This window comes from Palaemon carinicauda, chromosome 22 (genome assembly GCF_036898095.1).
Source record: "Palaemon carinicauda isolate YSFRI2023 chromosome 22, ASM3689809v2, whole genome shotgun sequence".
Lineage (NCBI taxonomy): Eukaryota > Metazoa > Arthropoda > Malacostraca > Decapoda > Palaemonidae > Palaemon > Palaemon carinicauda.
In genome coordinates, this window is record NC_090746.1 from 89,233,843 (window position 1) to 89,255,725 (window position 21,883).

General features: G+C 40.9%; 1 protein-coding gene across 2 annotated transcripts in view; it reads left to right on the forward strand.

Moving 5' to 3' along the window:
• LOC137616608 (ankyrin repeat family A protein 2-like) overlaps positions 1–21,883 on the forward strand; it is a 106,773-nt gene that overhangs the window by 46,896 nt on the left and 37,994 nt on the right. For both annotated transcript variants that reach the window (XM_068346509.1, XM_068346510.1), the window contains one exon: positions 20,337–20,455. In XM_068346509.1, the coding sequence (XP_068202610.1) occupies positions 20,337–20,455 (119 nt within the window). The remainder of the gene's footprint in view (positions 1–20,336; positions 20,456–21,883) is intronic.

Consider the following 21,883-nt stretch of genomic DNA (forward strand, 5'->3'; position numbering starts at 1 on the left):
CCCATCTTTTAGTGGGTAGCTCATTCTTGGCGAGAAAAGCTGGATCAGGAAAGAGATTCAGTTCTCCCATTTCTGTGAACTGAAAGTGACCCTCATTTCTTGATAGGGCTACTATTTCACTAACTCTAGCCCCTGAGGCTATAGCGAACAGGAAAATAACCTTCTGGGTTAGATCCTTGAGAGAACAATCTTCATTGTTCACAGATGAAGCATAATGTAGGACCTTGTCCAAAGACCTTGAAATGGGCTTCGGAGGAGCTGCAGGCCTAAGTCTAGCGCATGCTTTCGGGATCTTGTTAAAGATTTCGTTTGTCAGATCCACTTGAAAGGCATATAGAAGAGGTCTAGTCAAGGCTGACTTACACGTAGTTATTGTGTTAGCTGCCAGACCTTGATTATGAAGGTGGATAAAGAAGGACAGACAGAAGTCTATTGAAATTTCTTTCAGTCCTTTTGCTTTAACAAAAGCAACCCACTTTTTCCAAGACAATTCATATTGTCTTCTAGTTGACTTAGACTTGTATTCTTCTAAGAAGTCTATACAGCTTTTTGAGGTCCCAAATCTTTTCTTAACCGCTTAGGCGAGAAAATCATGAAATGAAGGTTTTGGGTTCTCTGTGATGAAGCGAAGACATTTAACTTCTGAACCCATTGAGACAGTGCTGGATTCGGTACAAGGGCCAGCCTCAGCCTCAGTTCCCTCACTTGAGGGGACCAGTAGCTCTTGAGCTATTTGGGAGCCACTAGAGCTGCCTCTCCTTGGAAGGATCTCAGCATGTTGAGGACCTTCAGTAGGAGATTGGATGGAAGGAACAGGAAATTCCCGGTCCATCCGTTCCAAACTAGGGACATGGCGTCCGTTATCTCCTCTAGAGGGTCCTCGTATGGGGCTACATATCGAGGTAGTTTCTTGATGACGCTCGTCACAAAGAGGTCGTTCTGCAGTTCTAGGACTTTTTCCAAGATGGAAGAGAATGAGTCTGCGTCTGTGGACCATTCTTACTCTATCGGCTTGAGCCTAAGTAGAGCCTCAAACGTCACATTGCAGATAATTTGTAAGTGAACTGCTGATAGGTGCCATTTCTTCAAGCAAGGTATGGCTAATATTGCTTAGATTATCTGGGACGATCTCGAGCCTTGTCGGCTCAGACGTCTCACTATCACTCCGCCGTCAAAGATCAGCCTGATGAGGGCTGATCTGCGTGGGTAGAGTTTTCCCAACGTCAAAAGGACTGCCATGGCTTCCAAAATGTTGATGACAAGGGCCTTAAACAGAGATGACCAAGTCCCTTGGACTTTCTTTTGATGGTAGTGAAATCCCCATTCTTCCGTCGAGACATCCATATGGATGATCATCGATGGTAGAGGTGGTTGCAAGGGCACGGTCCTCATTAGGCTCTTGGCCTTCGACCATGGGTTGAGAAGTGATCAAAGTAAGGCCGATATTGGTCATTTTAGATCTCTTCGAGCACTTGATGCGTATCTTCTCCAGACTCCTGACGCATCTTTCAGCTGTGCTCTTACCACTGGATCTGTCACTGCTGCGAACTGGAGAGAGTTCAGTACTCTTTCCTGTTAGCGTCTTGAAATCCTGTTGGATTACAGGAGTCTCTTGACCGACCCTGCGATCTCCTCCTTCTTCCCTAAGAGAAAGGAGAGACAATGTGACCTCAGGTTCCAATGGACTTTCAGTCATTGAAAGCTTTGAGCTGGAGAGAGTCGAGACTTCATGAAGTTGATTTTGCATCCCAGAAGTTCCAGGAACTGGGTTACTTCCATGGATGCTTGCAGACCAGCCACTTCTGGTGCTGCCCGCACCAGCCAGTCGTCTAGGTATTTTGTTGCCTGAACAGCTTCTAGGCGTGGTTGTTGCACGACTGCGTCTGCCAATTCCTTGAAGATACTTGGGACTATGTTTAGTCCGAAGAGTATGGCTCTTAGAACATACTTTGTCTTCTGAAACTTGAATCCTAGGTAGGAGGAGAGGGGGCGACTGACTAGAAGATGCCAATAGGCATTTGTCAGGTCTATCGAGACTGTGAACGCCCCTTTTTTCAATAGGGTCCTTATGTGTAGAAGGATTAACGTCCTGAACTTGCTGTTTCTTATGTACTTGTTGAGGGGCAACAAGTCCAGAATGACTGAGTTTTCTCGAGTTCTTCTTGGGAACACAAAACAGACTTCCCTGGAATTTGATGGACTTTGCTTTCCTTATAACCTGTATGCTCAAGAGCTATAGGGTATACTCTTCTAATACGGGGTTGAAGTGTTGGAAGAGTTGAGGAAATGATGGTGGAGACATGTCTAGTTTCCATCCTAGTCCAATCTTGATTAGGCCTTGGGCCAAGGATCGAAGGGCCAACAATCCTGAAACTGTTGGAACCGCACTCCTACCGGAAGCGTCTCCTTACTTCGATTGATTGGAGGGTTTACCTCCTCGACCGCCTACCTGGGGCACCGCGGTCATAGAAACTGTGGGATATTGTTGAGCAGGCCGAGGGAAAAGTAGACTTTTTCGTCTTCCTTTTAGGTTGGGGACCCACATCCGGGGAAGACTTCCTCTTTGAAGAGATGCCCCACTTCTGGAGAAGGTTCCTATTTTCCTTGATGGCTTTCTCGACTACCTCTTTGACTACATCGTTTGGAAAGAGGTCTTTACCCCAGATGTTGGAAGATATCAGCTTCCTGGGTTCATGTTTCACTATTGCAGCAGCAAAAACGAACTCTACAGGCTCTCCTAGCCTTCATAAAAGCATATAGGTCTTTTACTAAGGTGGCCATATGAATTTTGGCCATGACCATGAGCATGTCTGGGGTACTTCGTTGGCCTGCACACATCTCTATGCAGTTTTGTAGGGATAAGGAGGCCACAAGTTTCTCCTTCGTTTCATTCCTTGCACAAGAGAAACTCTGAAAGTTTAGGGAGATTCTCACTAAACTGTCGTCCAGCGATGTCCGCGTCCAGTGTCCCTACTGAGAAGGTTAGGTGGACTTCCTTCCATTCCTTCTCCTGCATGGGTAAGGCTAGTGACAGAGGCCTGCACTCCTCAAGTGCAGGGCATGGTTTGCCTGCCTCCACTGCCTTGGCAACAGGTTTAAATGCCTTCCACATAAAGGGGAATGCTATTAAAGCAGGAGCAAGAAAGGTTGGGTGTTTCTTGCTCAAGGCGGATAATTTCGATACCGAATAACCCTCCTTTCTCAGGCTTCTTGACAAGAGAGCCTTATCGTGGTCGAAAACCACGACTTCCTCCGGTTCTGTCTCCTCTTTTGATATTGGTTCATGCTTTAGTCGAATGAAGCAATCAGGGAAAGCGTTAAAGCTTGGCCAAAGCTGGATATCGTCTAAGGGGACAGCTCCCATCTTCTCTGAGATGTAGAGTTTGCTGTTCAAAATCGGCATAAGCTCCGCATACCTCCAGGGATTGGCTTTGGAACAGGTTGGGAGGTCTTGGTCTCTAGGTCGCTTGAATGACCCTCAGGAGGTGATAAGTGGAGCTTCACTGAGCTCTCTCTTGAATTTCGCTTCCCTTGCCTCGCCTCGTTTGTGAATGTTCTCCATTAAATCCATAAGATGGACCAGCGCCTGGCTCGTGTTGTCCAATGGAGGGGTAGAAGGCGAAGACGTCGAGGGTAACGGCTCTGGAGCCGGCATAGACGGAAGAAATTCCGACACGACATCGTCATCTTCTCCCAGAGGTGCCTCCCTGCTATCCGTCTCGATGGCAATCTGGACGCAGGGAAGTGCGAATCGTGCTTGGGGCACAACCATTTCACTACCCGCTTTCGGGAACAGTAAATTACGCATCCTATCGGTAGGTACGTATGGTCCCGGAGAGTTCTTCTGGAACCCTCTTACCCATTTGCGTAGCTTTTTACATACCGCATCCCTAGACTCCGTTGACTTGGAGTCATCAAAACCTTCGGTCACTAAGGTCCAGCAGATATTGCAGACTTGGGGGTCTCAATATTGCAGGGATTCGGTAATAATGGTGCAGAGTGCATGAGACCTGCATGCTGTATGACCGTTGAAGTACTTACTCCTAAGATTGCAGAAGATCGCATCGCATGTCACTGGGGTTCCTCCTGTAAAGAAAGGAAAACAAAATGAGTATACGATTGTTTATCTCACATGATAAACAGATATGCAATTATTCAAATTTTAATCATTATAGCTTAGGATAGTAAGCAAGAAAGAAATAGGGAAAGACATGCTTGTGTATCCCTCCCAACCAATAGCTGTAACCTCTCCCAAATTTTAAAAATAAAGAGTTTCCTTTATCAGGGCAACTTGAAAGAGAAGGGTTCTAACCCCTAGGGATAGAAGAAGTGTACACTGCCTCTGACCCTTCTGATTATTTAATATTGTGGGGTAAGTATAACTGATTTCCAATTAGAGTATTGAAGGAATTCTATTCTTTCAATATAGGTTCAGTCTCAGCAACCCTGTACAAGGGTACACAAGATATGTTAGAAATTAACTACTGTATAATAATACTATAGTTTTTTTTTTTGCAGTATATACTATATTGCAAATATACTGGCTACTGTATAATCATATACTGTAGCTCTGCCGGTGTGTTGCCGGCATGGCTAGCACCTGGCGGCACGGTCCGGCCGGCATGTCGCCGACTGGACTAGAAATTAGAAAAGACACATACTTGTGTATCCCACCCAGCCAATTGCTGTGACCTTCCCTTCCAATATTGAAACTATAGAGTTTCCTGATCAGGGAAGCTCAAAGATAAGGGTTCTAACCTTTAGGGATAGAAAGTGTACAACCACTGACCCTTCTAAATATTTAATATTGTAGGGTAAATTGTAGACTGATTTCTAATCAGAGTATTGAAGGAATTCTATTCTTTTAATATAGGATTGGTCTCAGCAAAAGACTGGGCAAGGATACTCAACATATGTTGGAAAATAACTACTGTATAATATATAAATTTACAATAGTTTTCTATCTGCAGTATATATTGTACTGCAAATATACTGGCTACTGTATAATCATATACTGTAATTCAGCCGGCATATTGCCGGTGCAGCTAGTCCCTGGCGGCACAGTCCGTCCGGCATATGACTGGCAGGTTTGTACCCAGCGGCACCGGTACAGTCGGCATGCCACTGACTGAGTAAGTACCTGATGGCGCCGGCCCGGCCGGCCGGGTTAGTACCTGGCGGCACTAGCTGATAGAGAGAGAGAAAGCATGGAGTGAAGGACTGCCTTATTACAATGTATGATTACACTAAATAAGGATGTAAGTATATAAACTTACTGCCTTCCTCCAGAAGGAAGGTTCAAAGGGAAGGGGAGAATGCATCATTCAGGCTTCCATCCAGCCACAAAGACCGTTGCCGGCATTCTGTGGATGGCAGTCCAAGGGAGGACTGAAGAACCTAGAACGGCAGAGGGGTCTCCCACCGGCAGCCGCCATAGCCGGCACAACCTTCCCGTATCCTATGTCCGTAAGGGAAAGACTGAGTGGCTAAACAGCTGCTTAAGTAGGAGCCTGGCTGGCCCTGCAACCCGCCGGCAAGCAGTGAGATTGCAGGACGACGGCCACAAGGAATGCGATGTCTAAGTCATCGCTAAAGGACAGAGGGGGCAGGGAAAAGGGTCCTGTAAAGTGTGGAAGAAGGCGGCAAGGTTGCCGCCGCTACCACACAAGGTAGAAAGTCTGTTTCGATATCGGCGCCATTCTAGGCGGCAGAAGAATATCTATTCTTCAGCCTAGGGTCTGCCGAAATGGTGCTAAGTGGCGGCAATCCTGCCGCCGCCTCTCAATGCCGGAGAAACATCGTTTCAGTGTCGGTGCCATCTTAGGCGGCAGAAGAATGTCTATTCTTCAGCCTAGGGTCTGCCAACACAGGACTAGTCTTCTAGACCGCAGGGGAGAAGGTGGCGGCATTATACTACCACTTCAGGTGCGGCCTAGGGAGGCTTAGCCTCCTATGCCGGCAGCTAAGCCGGCAGGGGAGTGACTACTCACCCTGTAGCTCTGCTGCCAGCAGAAAGACTGAATACTCTGAGATTCTGTCGAAAACCAAAGCCAGGCTCTCGCCGGCAAATGTGGGAGACAGAAAAACCCTAGCCTAGTCAAGCCGGAGTGAACTACTTTATGGCAAGACCAGAAAGGGTTGCCGCCTACGGCGGCACTCAGAGGGAAGGAGGGATTACCCTTAAATCTCCAGAGGAGACAAGTATCGAGTTATATAATTCTAGGAGATGTACTATCTCCCATTGAATTAATAAAACGATACACGAGGGTAAACGGGGATAATGTCTGAAAGTATACTACATCGCCTAGGCTAGCTAGCCTAGGCAAGATAAGATCTCGGTTACCTAAATCGCCGAAACTCTAACATATACGATCGACAAAAGGAAGAGGAAATTATGCATAAAATAAATATCTTTACTATTATAATTTTGTCTAAATAGCTTTCATAATTTATTAATGCTATTACAACCGGGAATCGTTCTGCTAACGATAGCGCCTATGGCGCCTCCGGTGACTGGCCTAGCTCCTAACACAATTAATTACTCAAATTTCATTGTGGAGCAGAAGCTAAAAATTATACACTGTAAAGAATCAATACTCAACTTTCCAGAGGCGAAAGAAGCAGGAGATTGCCTAATAATCCTCACAAAATCGATCAAAAAGGTTAGATCAACACGGAACACCACCGTGTGAATTTGCTACAAAAATAGGAATAACCGCCATCTTGGATATGGCGCCATCTAGATACTCAATAGTAGTATGGTAGGAAGGGTAACCTTGATAACGTCTCCCCTTCTAATTTGCCACTCTTCCCCCTCGAGGCGAAAACGCTATTCAGGGTGAAGATTACTATGTGTCGTATCAAGATATATGTCCCCTGATTATGCGATATCCTTAAGAGAAATTTTAAGGATATTGGCGCCAGGAGTTAGAATTCTGGAGACCTAAAGGTAAATTCTCTGGGAATATCGCTGTAGTTCAAATATCCCTTGGAAGCTACTTTAACCTTCCATCAGGACTACATGGCTTGAGCCCAAAAAACCTTATTATTTGGAATGGTGGTTCACGATTGTTTAGAAATATATCAATGTAGCTGAAGAACTTTGCTGGAGAATTGGTGGGTAGGATCTTTAATGCACTTCGCATAGTTACAAAATCTCCATGTAGGGACAAGGGTTTAGGTATTTGGTGAAGACCTAAAGGGTCCACTACATACTCTTAGCCTTCTGAGTATGTACTGGATCTTGAGACTTCAAAGAATCTTCAGATACTGATCCATATATTGGGCTACCATAATCTATTATCAATAATACTAATGACTTATAGATCAGTATAGTTGATCTCTTTGCACTCAATATTGCATTAGACAACTTTTTCATTATGTTTAGACCATTATTACATTTGGATTTGACGAAGGATACACTAGCTTTCCAATTAAGGTGAGTATCGAATATTAGACACTAAAATTTTACCTTATCTTAGGACTGAATGTGATAGTTGCCTAATGTGAGGTTTATTTCTTGGTTTTGCTTCCATCCTATATTTTTATAAAACGTTATTGCTTGAGTTTTTTATGTAGAAATTCTAAAACCAACGGATGCAGTCCAAACTTCTAGTTTTTGAATGGAGTTATTTAAGATTCTTTGTAAATGACGAAGACTGTTTTACGAGTATTACATTGCAAAGTCATCCACACAAGGCTACTTTGCACTCACTGGGGCATTTGAGCAACTATGTCATTAATTGCCAATGCAAAGAATCCCACTTAAAAACACCACTTTGTGTTACGCCACAGTCTAGGTTGCAAGTTTTGGAATAAACGTTCTCTACACGAGTTTTGAATGTTCTGCAACCAATAAGATTTATACTAAAAATAGGGAGGTGGCCTCGAGACCTATTATGAAGTAAAGATTTCAGCATTGAATAACTTCAAGTAATATTGTATGACTTTTGAATGTAAAAAAATATGGCTAATGTGATAAGCTTTTATTCAAAACCTCTACGTATATAATTTTCCAAACAGGATACCGAGTCAAATTACTTGAAATTACTTGAGCTACAAGGAGATAACTATCTTCATAAAAAAAATTCAAAGGGACATCTCTTCTAGAGTTTTATAAGTTTTTGCCAAGGGAAGAGTATCTGGAGATATTGAAACAATCAAGAAATTATATTTCTTTTTCTGGAAGTACCTATTTATGCAAACAGATATTTTCCAGGATGAAACATGTCAAATTGAAAACTAAATCAAGACTTACTAATGAACATTTGCGGCTTAGCTTAAGAGTAGTGATATTTGAAATCCTACCAGATATTGAATGTTTGGTAGAGTGTGAATATACAAAAATGTAATTATACAAATGTTCAATAATTACATGTTCTTTAATAAAACGTTAATGAATTTCCATGTTTTTCTATATCAACATTTCAAATTATATATATTTAAACTATCATTTTTATCAATAGGAAATAATAATCTCATGCAAAAATTTATAAAGAAAGTAAAATAATGAAATACAGTAAAAGAAAATCGTGCCTCCAACAGTAAAGGAAATCAAAAGAAAGAAGTGCTAAAAAAAGAGTATACAGTACATGGGAAAGTAATATTTCTTGCATACGTGTATTATCATGTGGCCCTCGCCCAAGTATTTGGAGTATATAGCTTTGCTTTTAATTGTAAAAGTGCACTTCCCATAGTATCTTCAGTATTTACTGCCAAGCTGTATGGCATACTTACTACTACTGAAAAATAGCATTAAAAGAGCAGGGCAATTTTACAAATTTTAGAGGTGCAAGAAGCGTCCTACAGGATTTACTGGTTTTAAATTCCAGTAACCTCTTAATTTTAAAGATTTTAGAATGGCTCTTTTTTATTAGGCTGAGATGTATAACAGTTCAATTTTGCACGGTTCTGGCACATGTAGTGTCCTTGGAGATAAGGAGGCAGACTTACTGGGAAAGAATGCTGCAGCCAAGTTGCTACTAAGCAAAGTAGCAATCATATCCTCTGTAATAATTTTTTACCAAGCATTAAGAGTTTGTTTTACAATAACAGGATCGGGATAGTTTAGATGAAAATAAGATGAGAGAAATAACAAATGTTATATAGGATAACATGATGTCCCAAAGTGGGAGACTACTCTTTGTCATCTTCACATTGGTTACACACAATTTTTTAAAGGTTTTTAAAGGTCGCTCATGAATGGCAGAGGCAAGGGACAGTGACATTGCCCTAGCTATCAGGACAATGCCCTATAGACTGACCATATATTATATGATCAGCGCCCTAGCCTCTTCTCCACCCAAGCTAGGACCAGGGAGGGCCAGGCAGTGGCTGCTGATGACTCAGCAGATAGACCTATAGGCTCCCCCAAACCCCCTAACCTTAGCTCACAAGGATGGTAAGGTTCCAGACACTAATGGTACTAACGAGTCTGAGCGGGACTCGAACCCCCGACTGGTAAACACCAGGCTGAGACGTTAACAATCAGGCTACAGGAACCCTGAGTTTCTGGTGACCAGACAACACCAATCATATTACAACAACTGTTTGACAGTGATTTATTTGTTCACCAAATTCCTAATTTTAAATATTTAACTTAGCCGGTGAATATATAATAGCTGCAACTCTGTTGCTCGACAGACACATACATAAAAAACTCGCGAGCGATCGCTATGCAGGTTGCGGGTGTGCCCACCAGCGCCAACTGTCGGCCAGATACCACTCTCGGATGTAAACAAAACCTTCAATTTCTTCTCTGTCGACGTGTCGACAAGACGTACTTTTACTCGCTGTTGAACCTGGAGTTTTTCCCATCATATTTGGTGAAGTACTTTAATTTGGTTTGAGCTTTCGCAGTACAGGTGTTTTTCTTCAAATAAATCCTTGAACTCGTTTTTGGATAGATTTAATTTTTGATGACAAAGAGAGTATGGACTTTCTTTGACTTTTAAATGGCCGACCCTTCCCTTAGACGGAAGTGTGTTTAGGCTTTTAGCAATTATCTTATCACGTTATAAATTATTTATAGATTTTCCTCTATATATTTTATATCTCACCGTCTTTATTAGGCCTCTTCGATTAACTTTCCATTTATAATAAACATAAAAATAAATTTTAATGATTTGTTTATATGCGACCTTTCCTGAGAGTAGGCGGTCCTAACTTGGAAACCGAAGTTAAACAACGTTGAGCCCTTTCAATCGTAAATAGCTTTTAAAGAGCTAATGATTTAAAACTTTTTAAATGAATATTTTTTAATAGATATTTTATGAAAGATTTTCTTTGAATAGTCTTCGTACTGTTTCAAAGATGAACTAACGTTTAGTTTATTTATGCTACGCAGTTTGCGCTCTATCGTTACGATAGAGAGAGAAAGTATCACGGTTTCACTTTGCAGAAAGAGTAAATCGATTCTGACGTTTTGTTCATTCTTCTTTCAAAGCTTAAATGTTTTAAATTCTATTTTAAAGGAACTTTTTAATTGAAAAACCTTTCAGTTTTTTCCTTTGGTCAAATAACATGTTTTTTTGACGAAACGTAAGTGGGCTCTTCTGTTAGGTGCGAAATCAAGAGAGAGAGAGAGAGAGAAAGATAGAGACGGAGGGAGAGAGAGGAGAGAAAACGTTCCGTTCAAGCGGGTAACGTTGTTCTCGAGTTACTCTCGTCCCTAGTCTCTGTACGGGGAGAAAGGATAAAACGTTTTTAGTTTTTTTTTTTATTCTTGTCCCCAGGCAATGTACGGTGAGAGATTGAAAACGTAGTTTTGAATGAACTAGTGTTTAGTCTCTTTCCCAGCCACTGAATTTTTTATCTTAAAATATGTTTACTGTTTTTTGCTGGTATTAATGTGCTTGCCTTATACGACTGATTTCGCAATTACTACCTTTTGATGAGGGTAGAATTGCGTGCTTCAGGTAGAAATCAGTAAAAGTTTCGATTTCAGTGAAATAAGTGCAAAACAGAAAATCGTAGTGATAAAGTGATATTGCGCAAAGTGTTATCAGTGTTGCGTCCGAGGGTTCGTCTGTTCGTGCCTGTCGTTCGCCTAGTCCGGGACCTCTTGCAAGCTCCCAAGCCCAGGGGAGAAGTAATGTCGTACGACTTATGGGTTCGAGAGGCCTTGATCAGCGAACAGACGTTCCCTCTATGGATCGGGTGTATCTTACCAAGATCACCCCTACCATAAGGCGAGAGAGACGATTTTCTCCTCGTCATCCGAAGGCTTTTCGCATAAGAAACCTGAAACAAGGTTTCGAGGCCCTTAAGCGAAAGTCAGTCCTTTCAGGACAGGTCCAGCGTCCTGGTTGTAGCCATTAGGACAGCTCTGACCCTATGCAGTCATCGGAAGACTGCTCGCCGCCTAACAAAGCGTAACACAGACTCCGAGAGTCTTTTTGTTGGCAAGGTTTTGCGGTCACAGACGTTACCCTCGTCTCTTACCGCAACCATTTCCGTTGATCCTAAATGGGTTGTACGGCAAGACATGCAGAATAAGCTTGCCTCCCTTATGGAAGACTATTCTGCCGATAAGTCCGTTGAGCCTAGCCGTTTATCTCATCGAGATCCTGGCTTTCAGCCACCCTAACGTTCCTTTGTGCGTCCTGTTGACGTTGGCGTAGCTAAGTCACGTCAGTCAGGTTGTTTAGAACCACACTCGATGCGGTCTCGTGTGGATTTTCAGCCACATTTGGACATTAGGCCACTTGCTGATGCTCCTGTTGACGTTCAGGACGTTCGCTAACAATCGGAGTTGACTTGTTTTGACGCTGAGCGTCAACCTCCGCATTCTAGAGTTGTTTTGACTGCTCAGTCTAGGCGGTCAAAGCAGTCTCGAGTGGACGCTGTGCGTCCTCACGCACCTGTTGTTGTTGACAGTTCACAGACTGTCAAGCAGTTACATGACGTTGCGTCCTGGTCTCTCGCACCTGTTGTTGTTGACAGTTCACAGACTGTCAAGCAGTTACATGACGTTGCGTCCTGGTCCGCTACTAATGCACCAGTGCGTGTGGACTCTGCTTGTAAAGCATTGCCACCACGGTAGGTCTCTCCCTTGCTTGAGACTCAGCTATTATCGGACAAGGTTCCTTCAGATGAGGAAGTTGCTGTTCCCCCTCCTACTGATATTCCCTTGAGGACTCTGTCAGACGGAGAGGAGCCTAAAGCTGCTTAGCCCTCTATGGACTTTAAATAAATCATGCTGATTTTTAAGGATCTTTGTCCGGATCTTTTTGTAACTGCTGCTCCTCGTTTGCCTAAACGTCAGAGCTTACACTAGGCCTAGCTACTTCGAAGCCGTTGTTTTATAAGCTAGTGCTCTCTCGCTCTCCTAGAGAGCTTTACGTTTGCTAGGCGACTGGTTTATCACCAGGAGGAGTTTGGGGGATACAGCCTTTGCTTTCCCTTCTTTTAAACTGGCTTATAGAGCGAGAGTCTGATATGACACGAGAGAAGTTCTCGGCTTGGGAGTTCCTGCCTCTGCCCAGATAGACTTCTCAAACCTCATAGACTCTCCCTGACGCCTGGCCATGAGACGCTCCAAGACTTTTCAGGTCAACTTCACAGCTGTTTTCGAGCCTTTGAAGTTTTGCTGTACAATTATGTCATGCATAAACAAGGCTTTCAGGGATGGCTCCAATGATCTGACAGCCACGTTCTCTTCAGGAACAAGTCCCTCAGGGATGGCTTCATGATTTGGCAGCCATGTTCACTGCAGGAGTACGTAAGAGGCAAGTGCGCTCAATGTGTTCATTGTCAAGACAAACTTCACGATGAAGTCTTCCAGGCTGTCTTGACAGCATTTATGGAAGGCGACTGGGTGGTCTCTCTCGACCTTCAGGAGGCATACTTCCACATTCCTATACACCCGGATTCCCAACCGTTTCTGAGGTTTGTTTACAGGAATGTGGGGTACCAGTTTCGAGCTATCGGGGATCCGAGCCTCCCTGTACTTGGACGACTGGCTTCTCAGAGCATCGTCCAGCCTTCACTGTCTGCAGGATCTACATTGGACGTTGAGTCTGGCCAGGGAGTTGGGACTTGTGGTCAACCTAAAAGTCCCAACTGATCCCATCCCAGATTATTCTATTTTTGGGGATGGAGATTCGCAGTCAAGCCCTGCTCGAAGTCCAACTAATGCTGAAAAGAAAACGTTTATTCAGTCAGGAGTTGGAACAGTCTCGTCGTAGGGACTCTCTCATCCCTGGAGCAGTTTGTCTCACTAAGGAGACTACCCCTTCTGCCTCTCCGGTTCCATCTAGCCTCTCACTGGAACTAGGACAAGACATTAGAGACGGTATCATTCCCAGTCTCCGAACCAATAAAGGCATGCCTGAAATGGTGGGACAGCAATATCAGTCTGAGAGAGGGACTATCCCTAGCAGTCAAGAACCCAAACCACGTGTTGTCCTCAGACGCGTCGGATTTGGGTTGGGTGCGACCCTGGACGGTCGGGAATGCGCTGGTCTGTGGACCTCAAGTCAGAAGAGCATGCACATCAACGGCAAGGAGCTATTAGCAGTCCACTTGGCCTTGATGATATTAGGAAGCGTCTTCGAAACTAAGTGGTAGAGGTCAACTCAGACAACACCACAACTTTGGCGTACATCTCCTAGCAAGGAGGCACACACTCCTTCACGCTGCTCGAGATCGCAAGGGACCTTCTCTTATGGTCTAGAATTCGAGGCATCTCCCTGTTGACGAGATTCATCCAGGGGGACTTGAACGTCTTGGCAGACTGTCTCAGTCGGAGGGGTCAGGTGATACCCACGGAATGGACCCTCCACAAGGACGTGGGCAAGAGTCTTTGGGCTTCTTGGGGTCAACCAACCATTGACCTCTTTGCCTCCTCGTTGACCAAAAGGTTACCAATCTTTTGCTCTCCAGTCCTAGATACAGAAGCAATCTACATAGACGCGTTTCTACTGGATTGGTCTTTTACGGACTTATATGCATTCCCACCATTCAAGATAGTCAACAAGGTACTGCAGAAGTTCGCCTCTCACGGAGGGACAAGGTTGACGTTGGTTGCTACCCTCTGGCCCGCGAGAGAGTGGTTCACCGAGGTACTTCAATGGCTGGTAGACTTTCCAAGAAGTCTTCCTCTAAGGGTAGATCTGTTACGTCAGCCCCACGTAAAGAATGTCCATCAAAGCCTCCCCGCTCTTCGTCTGACTTCCTTCACACTATCGAAAGACTCTCAAGAGCTAGAGGTTTTTCGAAGGAGGCAGTCAGTGCGATTGCAAGAGCTAGGAGAGCTTCTACCATTAGAGTATACCAGTCGAAGTGGGAAGTCTTTCGAGACTGGTGCAAGTCAGCATCTGTGTCCTCGTCCAGTACCTCTGTAGCCCAAATCGCAGATTTTCTTTTACATCTGAGAAAGGTTCGCTCCCTTTCAGCTCCCACGATTAAGGGCTACAGGAGCATGTTGGCTTCGGTCTTTCGACATAGAGGCTTAGATCTTTCCAACAATAAAGATCTCCAAGATCTCCTTAAGTCTTTCGAGACCTCTAAGGAACGTCGTTTGGCAACTCCTGGATGGAACTTAGACGTGGTCCTAAGGTTCCTCATGTCAGACAGGTTTGAGCCATTACATTCAGCCTCCCTGAAGGATCTCACCCTCAAGACACTTTTCCTAGTGTGCTTGGCTTCGGCTAAAAGGGTCAGTGAACTTCATGCCTTCAGTAAGAACATCGGCTTTTCTACAGAAAAAAGCCACTTGTTCACTTCAACTTGGTTTCCTGGCCAAAAATGAACTGCCTTCTCGTCCTTGGCCTAAATCTTTTGATATTCCTTGCTTATCAGAGATCGTAGGCAACGAACTGGAAAGAGTATTATGTCCTGTTAGAGCTCTTAAGTTCGATTTAGCTCGTACTTAGTCATTACGAGGGAAATCTGAGGCATTATGGTGCTCAGTTAAGAAACCTTCATTGCCTATGTCAAAGAATTCTTTGTCATATTTTATCAGATTTTTTTAATACGAGAAGCTCATTCTCACTTGAATGAGAAAGACCGATGTTTGCTTAAGGTTAAGACGCACGAAGTTAGAGATATAGCAACCTCTGTGGCCTTCAAGCAAAATAAATCTCTGCAAAGTATTATGGACGCGACTTCTTGGAGAAACAAGTCAGTGTTCGCGTCATTTTACTTAAAAGATGTCCAGACTCTTTACGAGGACTGCTACACACTGGGTCCATTCGTTGCAGCGAGTGCAGTAGTGGGTGAGGGTTCTACCACTACACTTCCCTAATTCCAATATCCTTTTAATCTGTCTCTTGAAATGTTTTTAATATTGTTTTATGGGTTGTTCGGAAGGCTAAGAAGCCTTTCGCATCCTGATTGATTTGGCGGGTGGTCAAAGTCATTTCTTGAGAGCGCCCAGATTAGGGGTTTGATGAGGTCCTGTTGTATGGGTTGCAGCCCTTGATACTTCAGCTCCTGGGAGTCTGTCAGCATCCTAAGAGGATCGCTGGGCTCCGTGAGGAAGACAGACTTACAAGGCAGAGTAATCGTCTAAGTCAACTTCCTCACCAGGTACCTATTTATTTTGGTTTTGTTATATTGATAACTGCCAAAATGAAAAAACTCTTAGCTTATACGCTGTAAACATAATTAACTCTGGTCTCTACCCACCTCCTTGGGTGTGAATCAGCTATTATATATTCACCGGCTAAGTTAAATATTTAAAAATGATATTTTAATTATAAAATAAATTTTTGAATATACTTACCCGGTGAATATATAAATTAAATGACCCTCCCTTCCTCCCCAATAGAGACGCAGTGGGATGAGAAGAAATTGAAGGTTTTGTTTACATCCGAGAGTGGTATCTGGCCGACAGTTGGCGCTGGTGGGCACACCCGCAACCTGCATAGCGATCGCTCGCGAGTTTTTTATGTATGTGTCTGTCGAGCAACAGAGTTGCAGCTATTATATATTCACCGGGTAAGTATATTCAAAAATTTATTTTATAATTAAAATATCATTTTTTAGCACCTAAAGAAGTAGATATATGTTGGAGGCTTGAGGTAAGGATGGCAGGTTCATCATTGCCTGGATTCTTGGGCAGAATGTGTTGTACTATGCTAGCAGTATTTTTAGATTTATTTCAGAAGCAGCTCTTCTAAAAGCTATTTAACTTTTATAAGGACATCTCTGCTTTTATGGTTTTTAATGGAATATCCTTTTATTCTTTATTTATAACAAACTATATAGGTATCAATGTCCAATGTCAGGATGACAGAAACTTTAATTCAGTAAACCAATCTGCTTTGGGTGTCTTTGTGGTTTGCCATGTACTGTATATGCTAGATGTGTCTTACTCCTCTGGATGATCCTCTGGGATTGCTTGCACTGAGTTCTGGAAAATTTGTTCAGTTAATGTCAATTCTCTTGTACTGTATATACATGTCCTTTTACAAGGTCTAACTTGTATGTTTTCATTATGATTCCAATCCTTTGTTTTTATGGAGTAATGATCAGTTTGATAACTGAACTTATTTAGTACGATATTCACAGTTTCTGGAAAAGAATAAGTCTAACCTTGAGACCAAGCCCATAGAATCTTCGTAATAATTAGGATTGCATTCCAGATAAATAGAGTTTCTGGTTACCGTTTCCTACAATAATGTTATTGCTCATCTACTCGTTCTCCATTCATATGTAAGCACTTTGGTTGCTTGTATGCTGCCCGTGCTCTTGTTTGTCTGAAAATTAGGAGGCATATTTACTGGCAAAGAATACTGCTGCCAAGTTGCTACCAAGATATCCCATCCTCTGTAATGTTTTTTTTTTTGCCAAGTATTAAGAGTGTTTTATAATAATTGACAACAGCATTGGGATAGTTTAGATGGAAATAAGATGAGAGAAATGAAGAATGATATATCACTTTGGATGTATAATACAATGCCCCAAAAGTGGGAGTCTACTCTTTGTCATCAAGTTTCTGATGCCTGGCCAACACCAGCCAGATTGTGACAACTGTTTGGTACCCCTGGCAGTGAGGTATTTATTGACCGAATACCTCACTTTAGCACCTTAACCCTTTCACTGCGGAAAACGACTTTAGTTTACTCAGAATCATAACCTTTCACTGCGGAGAACGACTTTACTCCACACTGCGTAGGAAATTTTAAGCTTAGCGCCTTTTGTTGACGATTTATCTGGCTTTTACAAGCTGCCATCTGTTGCTGATTTTATGAACTACCCACTCTCTGAAGCTCTCGTCTTTCTTCTCCCATTTACTCTATGATTTTGGTATTTTTTTTGTTATTTTTACGTTGTGTCAACATGAAATTATGATATATATGCATGTCTTCTCAATATAAATCAATATTATTCATAGAGTTATCGTAATATCATGCTTTCCAAAGTTCGTTTAGCGTAAGTAAAAGTTTGTTTACATTAGAGCTCAACAGTTGCCATGACAACTACACAAATAAAAATGTATTTCATACTATTGGATGTTCAAAATGTGACAGATAAAGGTGTTTTCAGAAATCAAGATAGAAATTAACTCAATTAAATGAATAATAGTCAAATAACAAACACATTCACAAGAAAAGAAGTTTCGTGTTTTAAATCCGAAGCTTTGTTTACATTCCTCAGCTGACGTCCAGTCTGTTAGTTGCCTATCGGTCCCTTTATTTTTTAACAGCATAATTTAGTTATACAAGTTGTTAATAAGGATATAATTTGTTTATAAATGGTTGTTTCACAGTATCATAAATTTCATATATAATTGTAAATTATGGTATTATTATACTACAGTATTAGCAAAACATTCGATATTGCTCTGCTTTTATCAGTCAGCTGACTTTGTCCTTTTAATTTTTCCCTTTAACTCTGGGTTGAAGAATTATTTTTATTTCTTTTCTTTTATATGTGTGATATGGCCTCTACTTCTCGCCAAGTATCTTTAAAAGAAACAGTAGTTACATATAAAGGAAAACTTTATAAAAAAAAGTGACAGAAATAGACAAGCCATGTGTTTATTTGGAATACAATAAGTATATGAGGGAAGTTGATAATTTTGATCAGCTATGCTCAACATATGCTTACAAAAGAAAGAGCAGAAATGGTACCAACCAATTTGGCATTTTATCATTGAAGCCGCATTAGTAGACTCAAACATATGTTACAACATTCAGAATCCCACTGCTAAGTTGGATAAAAAAAAAAGTTCAGGGAAAAATTATTAACACTACGTTAGAAGGGTATAAGTGGAGCAAAACTCAAAGAAAGGGTACATTTTCCAATGCAATGGAATCTAGACTAACTGAAAGGCATTTTCCAGCTAAATATGTTGACAAAAACCCCAAACCCCAATGTATTATATGCTCTATCTTGCCAAAGAATTGCTTGATGAAAGGTAAAGGCAAATGTAAAAGAAAGCAAACAACTTATTTTTGTGATCAAATTGTTGAAAAGCCCCCTCTGTGTATCATTCCATGTTTTGAGACATATAATACCCATAAAGTGTACAAAAAGCATTACTAATGTGGAGAATAAATGTATGAGACGATGATAAATTGGGTGAAGGATTATTAGTGGAATTGATAAAATCATCTTTGGAAAGGAATTTTTGTGATTTTTCTCAATTTTTACCTATTTATCGAAGAATTTAAGGCATAAAGAGATAAACTCAGGTGAAAATATTGTTAAATCCTAAAAACAGAAAGGTTATCGAACACAAAAAAGTTAATTTCATCAAATTTTGAGCATTTTAAATTTTTAGTGAAAATGTGCACAGAGCTGTGCAACATCCTATTTGAATATCGGCAGCGAAAGGGTTAAGAAATCAATATCTGTTTGAGGCTGATGTTGGGAATAACAGGTTCATCATTTGCAAGATTCTTGGGCGGGATGTATTGCACTAGGCTAGTGGTATTTTTATGTCTCAGAAGCAGGTCTTCTGAAAAGTAATTCAACTTAAATAAGGACATCTTCCTCTTTATGGTTTTAAATTGAATATCCTTTTATTCTTTATTTATAATAAACGATATCGGCGTCAATGATTTTCGATGTCGGGATGCCAGAAAACTTCAAATCAGTCAATCAATCAGCACACAAACCTACACTCATGTGTTTGTATGTTACATATTTGTGCACTGCACTATGCACGGTCATCACTAGCAGATGCTACTGATAAGTCATCAATAGCTTTACCAGAACGAGACATAAAATTACCCATGAAAGATTATATAACCCTCTTAAAGTATTTTATAACAACAAAATGCCAAGGTCAGTTTAATAATAAAACTGATGTTAATAATTTAAAAGAAATACAGCCAACTGTATCTCTATGGGACTCTTCAGTGCAAAAAGAAAGGAATGCTGAAGTAATTTTAGCCTAATTATGCATAAGTCACAAAACTTGCCCATGGGTATTTGATGTGCACACATCATGAAGCAGTACCCAGGTGCAATAAGTGTGACTGTATTTTAACCATAACATATTTTTAGCGATTGTGTGTTTTCAAGACAGATATTTGTGTTTTGGTGAGAAAAGTTTTCTGACCTTTTATGAGACTCAGAATTTCTCTGTATTTAAGATTTTAACATTTTTAAGAGTGTGTTTATAGATTAGATTTAGATTTCTATTTATCACAGATTCTTACCTCATAATTTATTTATTTTTTATCTGTTATATATACGTACTATATATTTTGTATTATTTAATTAGCTTTAATATAAATGATATTTTTCCCTCCCAAATTCACTCGGCTCAGCTCTGTAAGAGTTGAGCTTTACTCATTGGTCTGGTTAATCTCCTCCCTCTAATGATAATAGTCATCACTAGCATCTGCATATTTATTTTGTGGCTCGAGCTTTACGGGTATATGTATTCACAACATTTGTCTGAACTCTGCATGAAAGAATTATATCAACTTACTGGTAAAAATCTCTCTTGGTGAGCCATAGAGAGGTTTAGATGTATCCTTATGCTTTGTGAAAGACTGTGTACTGTACTCATAACAAGGAAGGAGAAAAAGTTTTGTTCATATGTCACAAACTTTCTTGTCAGTAACTTGAACTTTGGCATTCTGAACTTGTTATTCAAAACTCCTCTGATGCCACTTTGAATTGGGTCAGCTACAGCCAGAGAAGATCATAATACTTAGGATTTAGATTTATGAACATTTATATAAGAGAAGTTAGAAATGTATGTTTTTAAAAAGCAATTTGAACATCTGATTTGGTGAATTCTTTTATTATTAACCTTTTGCAATGAGGTAGTCTTAGTGATGAGTGATAAAGGGTTCATTAAATTACTATTCTTTATTGAATATGTTTCAAAGGTAATTACAGTAATATCTTTATTTGGCTTCTTCTTTTAGGTATTGATGTTGATGAGGTTGACAGCAATGGTTTTAGTCCTGTTATGTGGGCAGCATCTTATGGTCAGTTGCCCACTGTAAAGCTTTTGGTGCAGCACAATGCAAATATATGTTTGGAAGTAAGTATTCATTTTGAGCAGTTTTGTTGGTTTAAGAAATTGGAAGTTTAATGGAAAAGATACTACAGTACTGTAATTGATAATCCAGTAAAGCCTGAAGTGTTATCATATTTTAAAGTACAGTATTAGAAAATACACTGAAGAATTGAAAACCCTGTCTGCACTGTATATATTTATACAGTACAGAACAAGAACATTCATATAAAAAAGCCAAAGAAATGAGACTAAGTTAAATAAAATTAGTTTAATCATGAAAGGTTCTTAAATGCCCTCATATGCATCATCATTATTTAGATTAAACATTGTTTCGATTTTACATATAGATGTGTCCATACTAGTGAGATGTTTACATCTGGATATGTTATACATGAAGACATTTCCGGAATAAGTAGTCTTGAAAATTGATTTGAAGGTTTAGGTAATGAAATGGGAACAGATACCAAACCACTGGTCAATCTAGTTGGCCTCCTCATCTGCAGGTATTGCATTTGAACCCCTCTCACAGTTCGGAAAATCTGTTGATAATAGGAGAATGGAAATTTATGGATGTTCATTCTTGATGAGAAATTGCTTTTATACTTTATACTATATAGTTATTCGTCTTCAGCATGGAACATTATTTTCCATGTTGAAGCATTGTAATGGGCAAGAGCGCTCTTGAAGAGGGGGATATATTTTCCCCAATGTACCTCTTAATGTGAGAATGCCTTGATGGAGTCACTCGGTTTCAATGTGAGATTTAATTTCCTTGTGAAAACTTTGTGATGGGCAAGAGGGCTCTCAAACTGGGGAATACTTTTTTCCTCAGTTTGAATGTAAATTTCTCTCATTCTTGTTTTATAGCTTATTACTATTTCTATCTCTCTCATATTTTATCATCTGTCTACCACCTTGTTGTTCAACCTCTTACCCATTTCACTATCTAGACTAATGAGAAAGGATATCATTGCTGGGATTGGAGTTTCTTATCAGAATCAATCATGGGAGCTGTGGTGGTCTTATCAACTTTCTGATAATGGTTGGACCATAGAAGTGTCAGTATTCCCATACTGGTACAAGGACCATTTCTTGTGCTGAAATTTGGCTCTTGGATTCTAGGGGCAGGACAGTTTCTTAGAGATAGGAATCTTGGCATTCTGTCCAATTTGCCTGCCATTATGATTAAAGTGGGGATGATTGTATTCGTGAAATACTCTTGCCTCATCAAGCGGGTTCAGCATAGACTGTAATCATAGTAGTACCATCTCTTTGGGGTTGTGTAAAGAGTGGATATTTGGGAGTTGCTCTTGCAGGTGTCATTAGTGGAAAAATAAATTCCATGAAAGGCTATTGGGATTTTCATTAGGATTTCAGACAGTCTTAATATTTTTTTTCCCTTAAACTTATTTTTTTCTTTTATTTTTCATTATTATCTACGAAATTTGACCC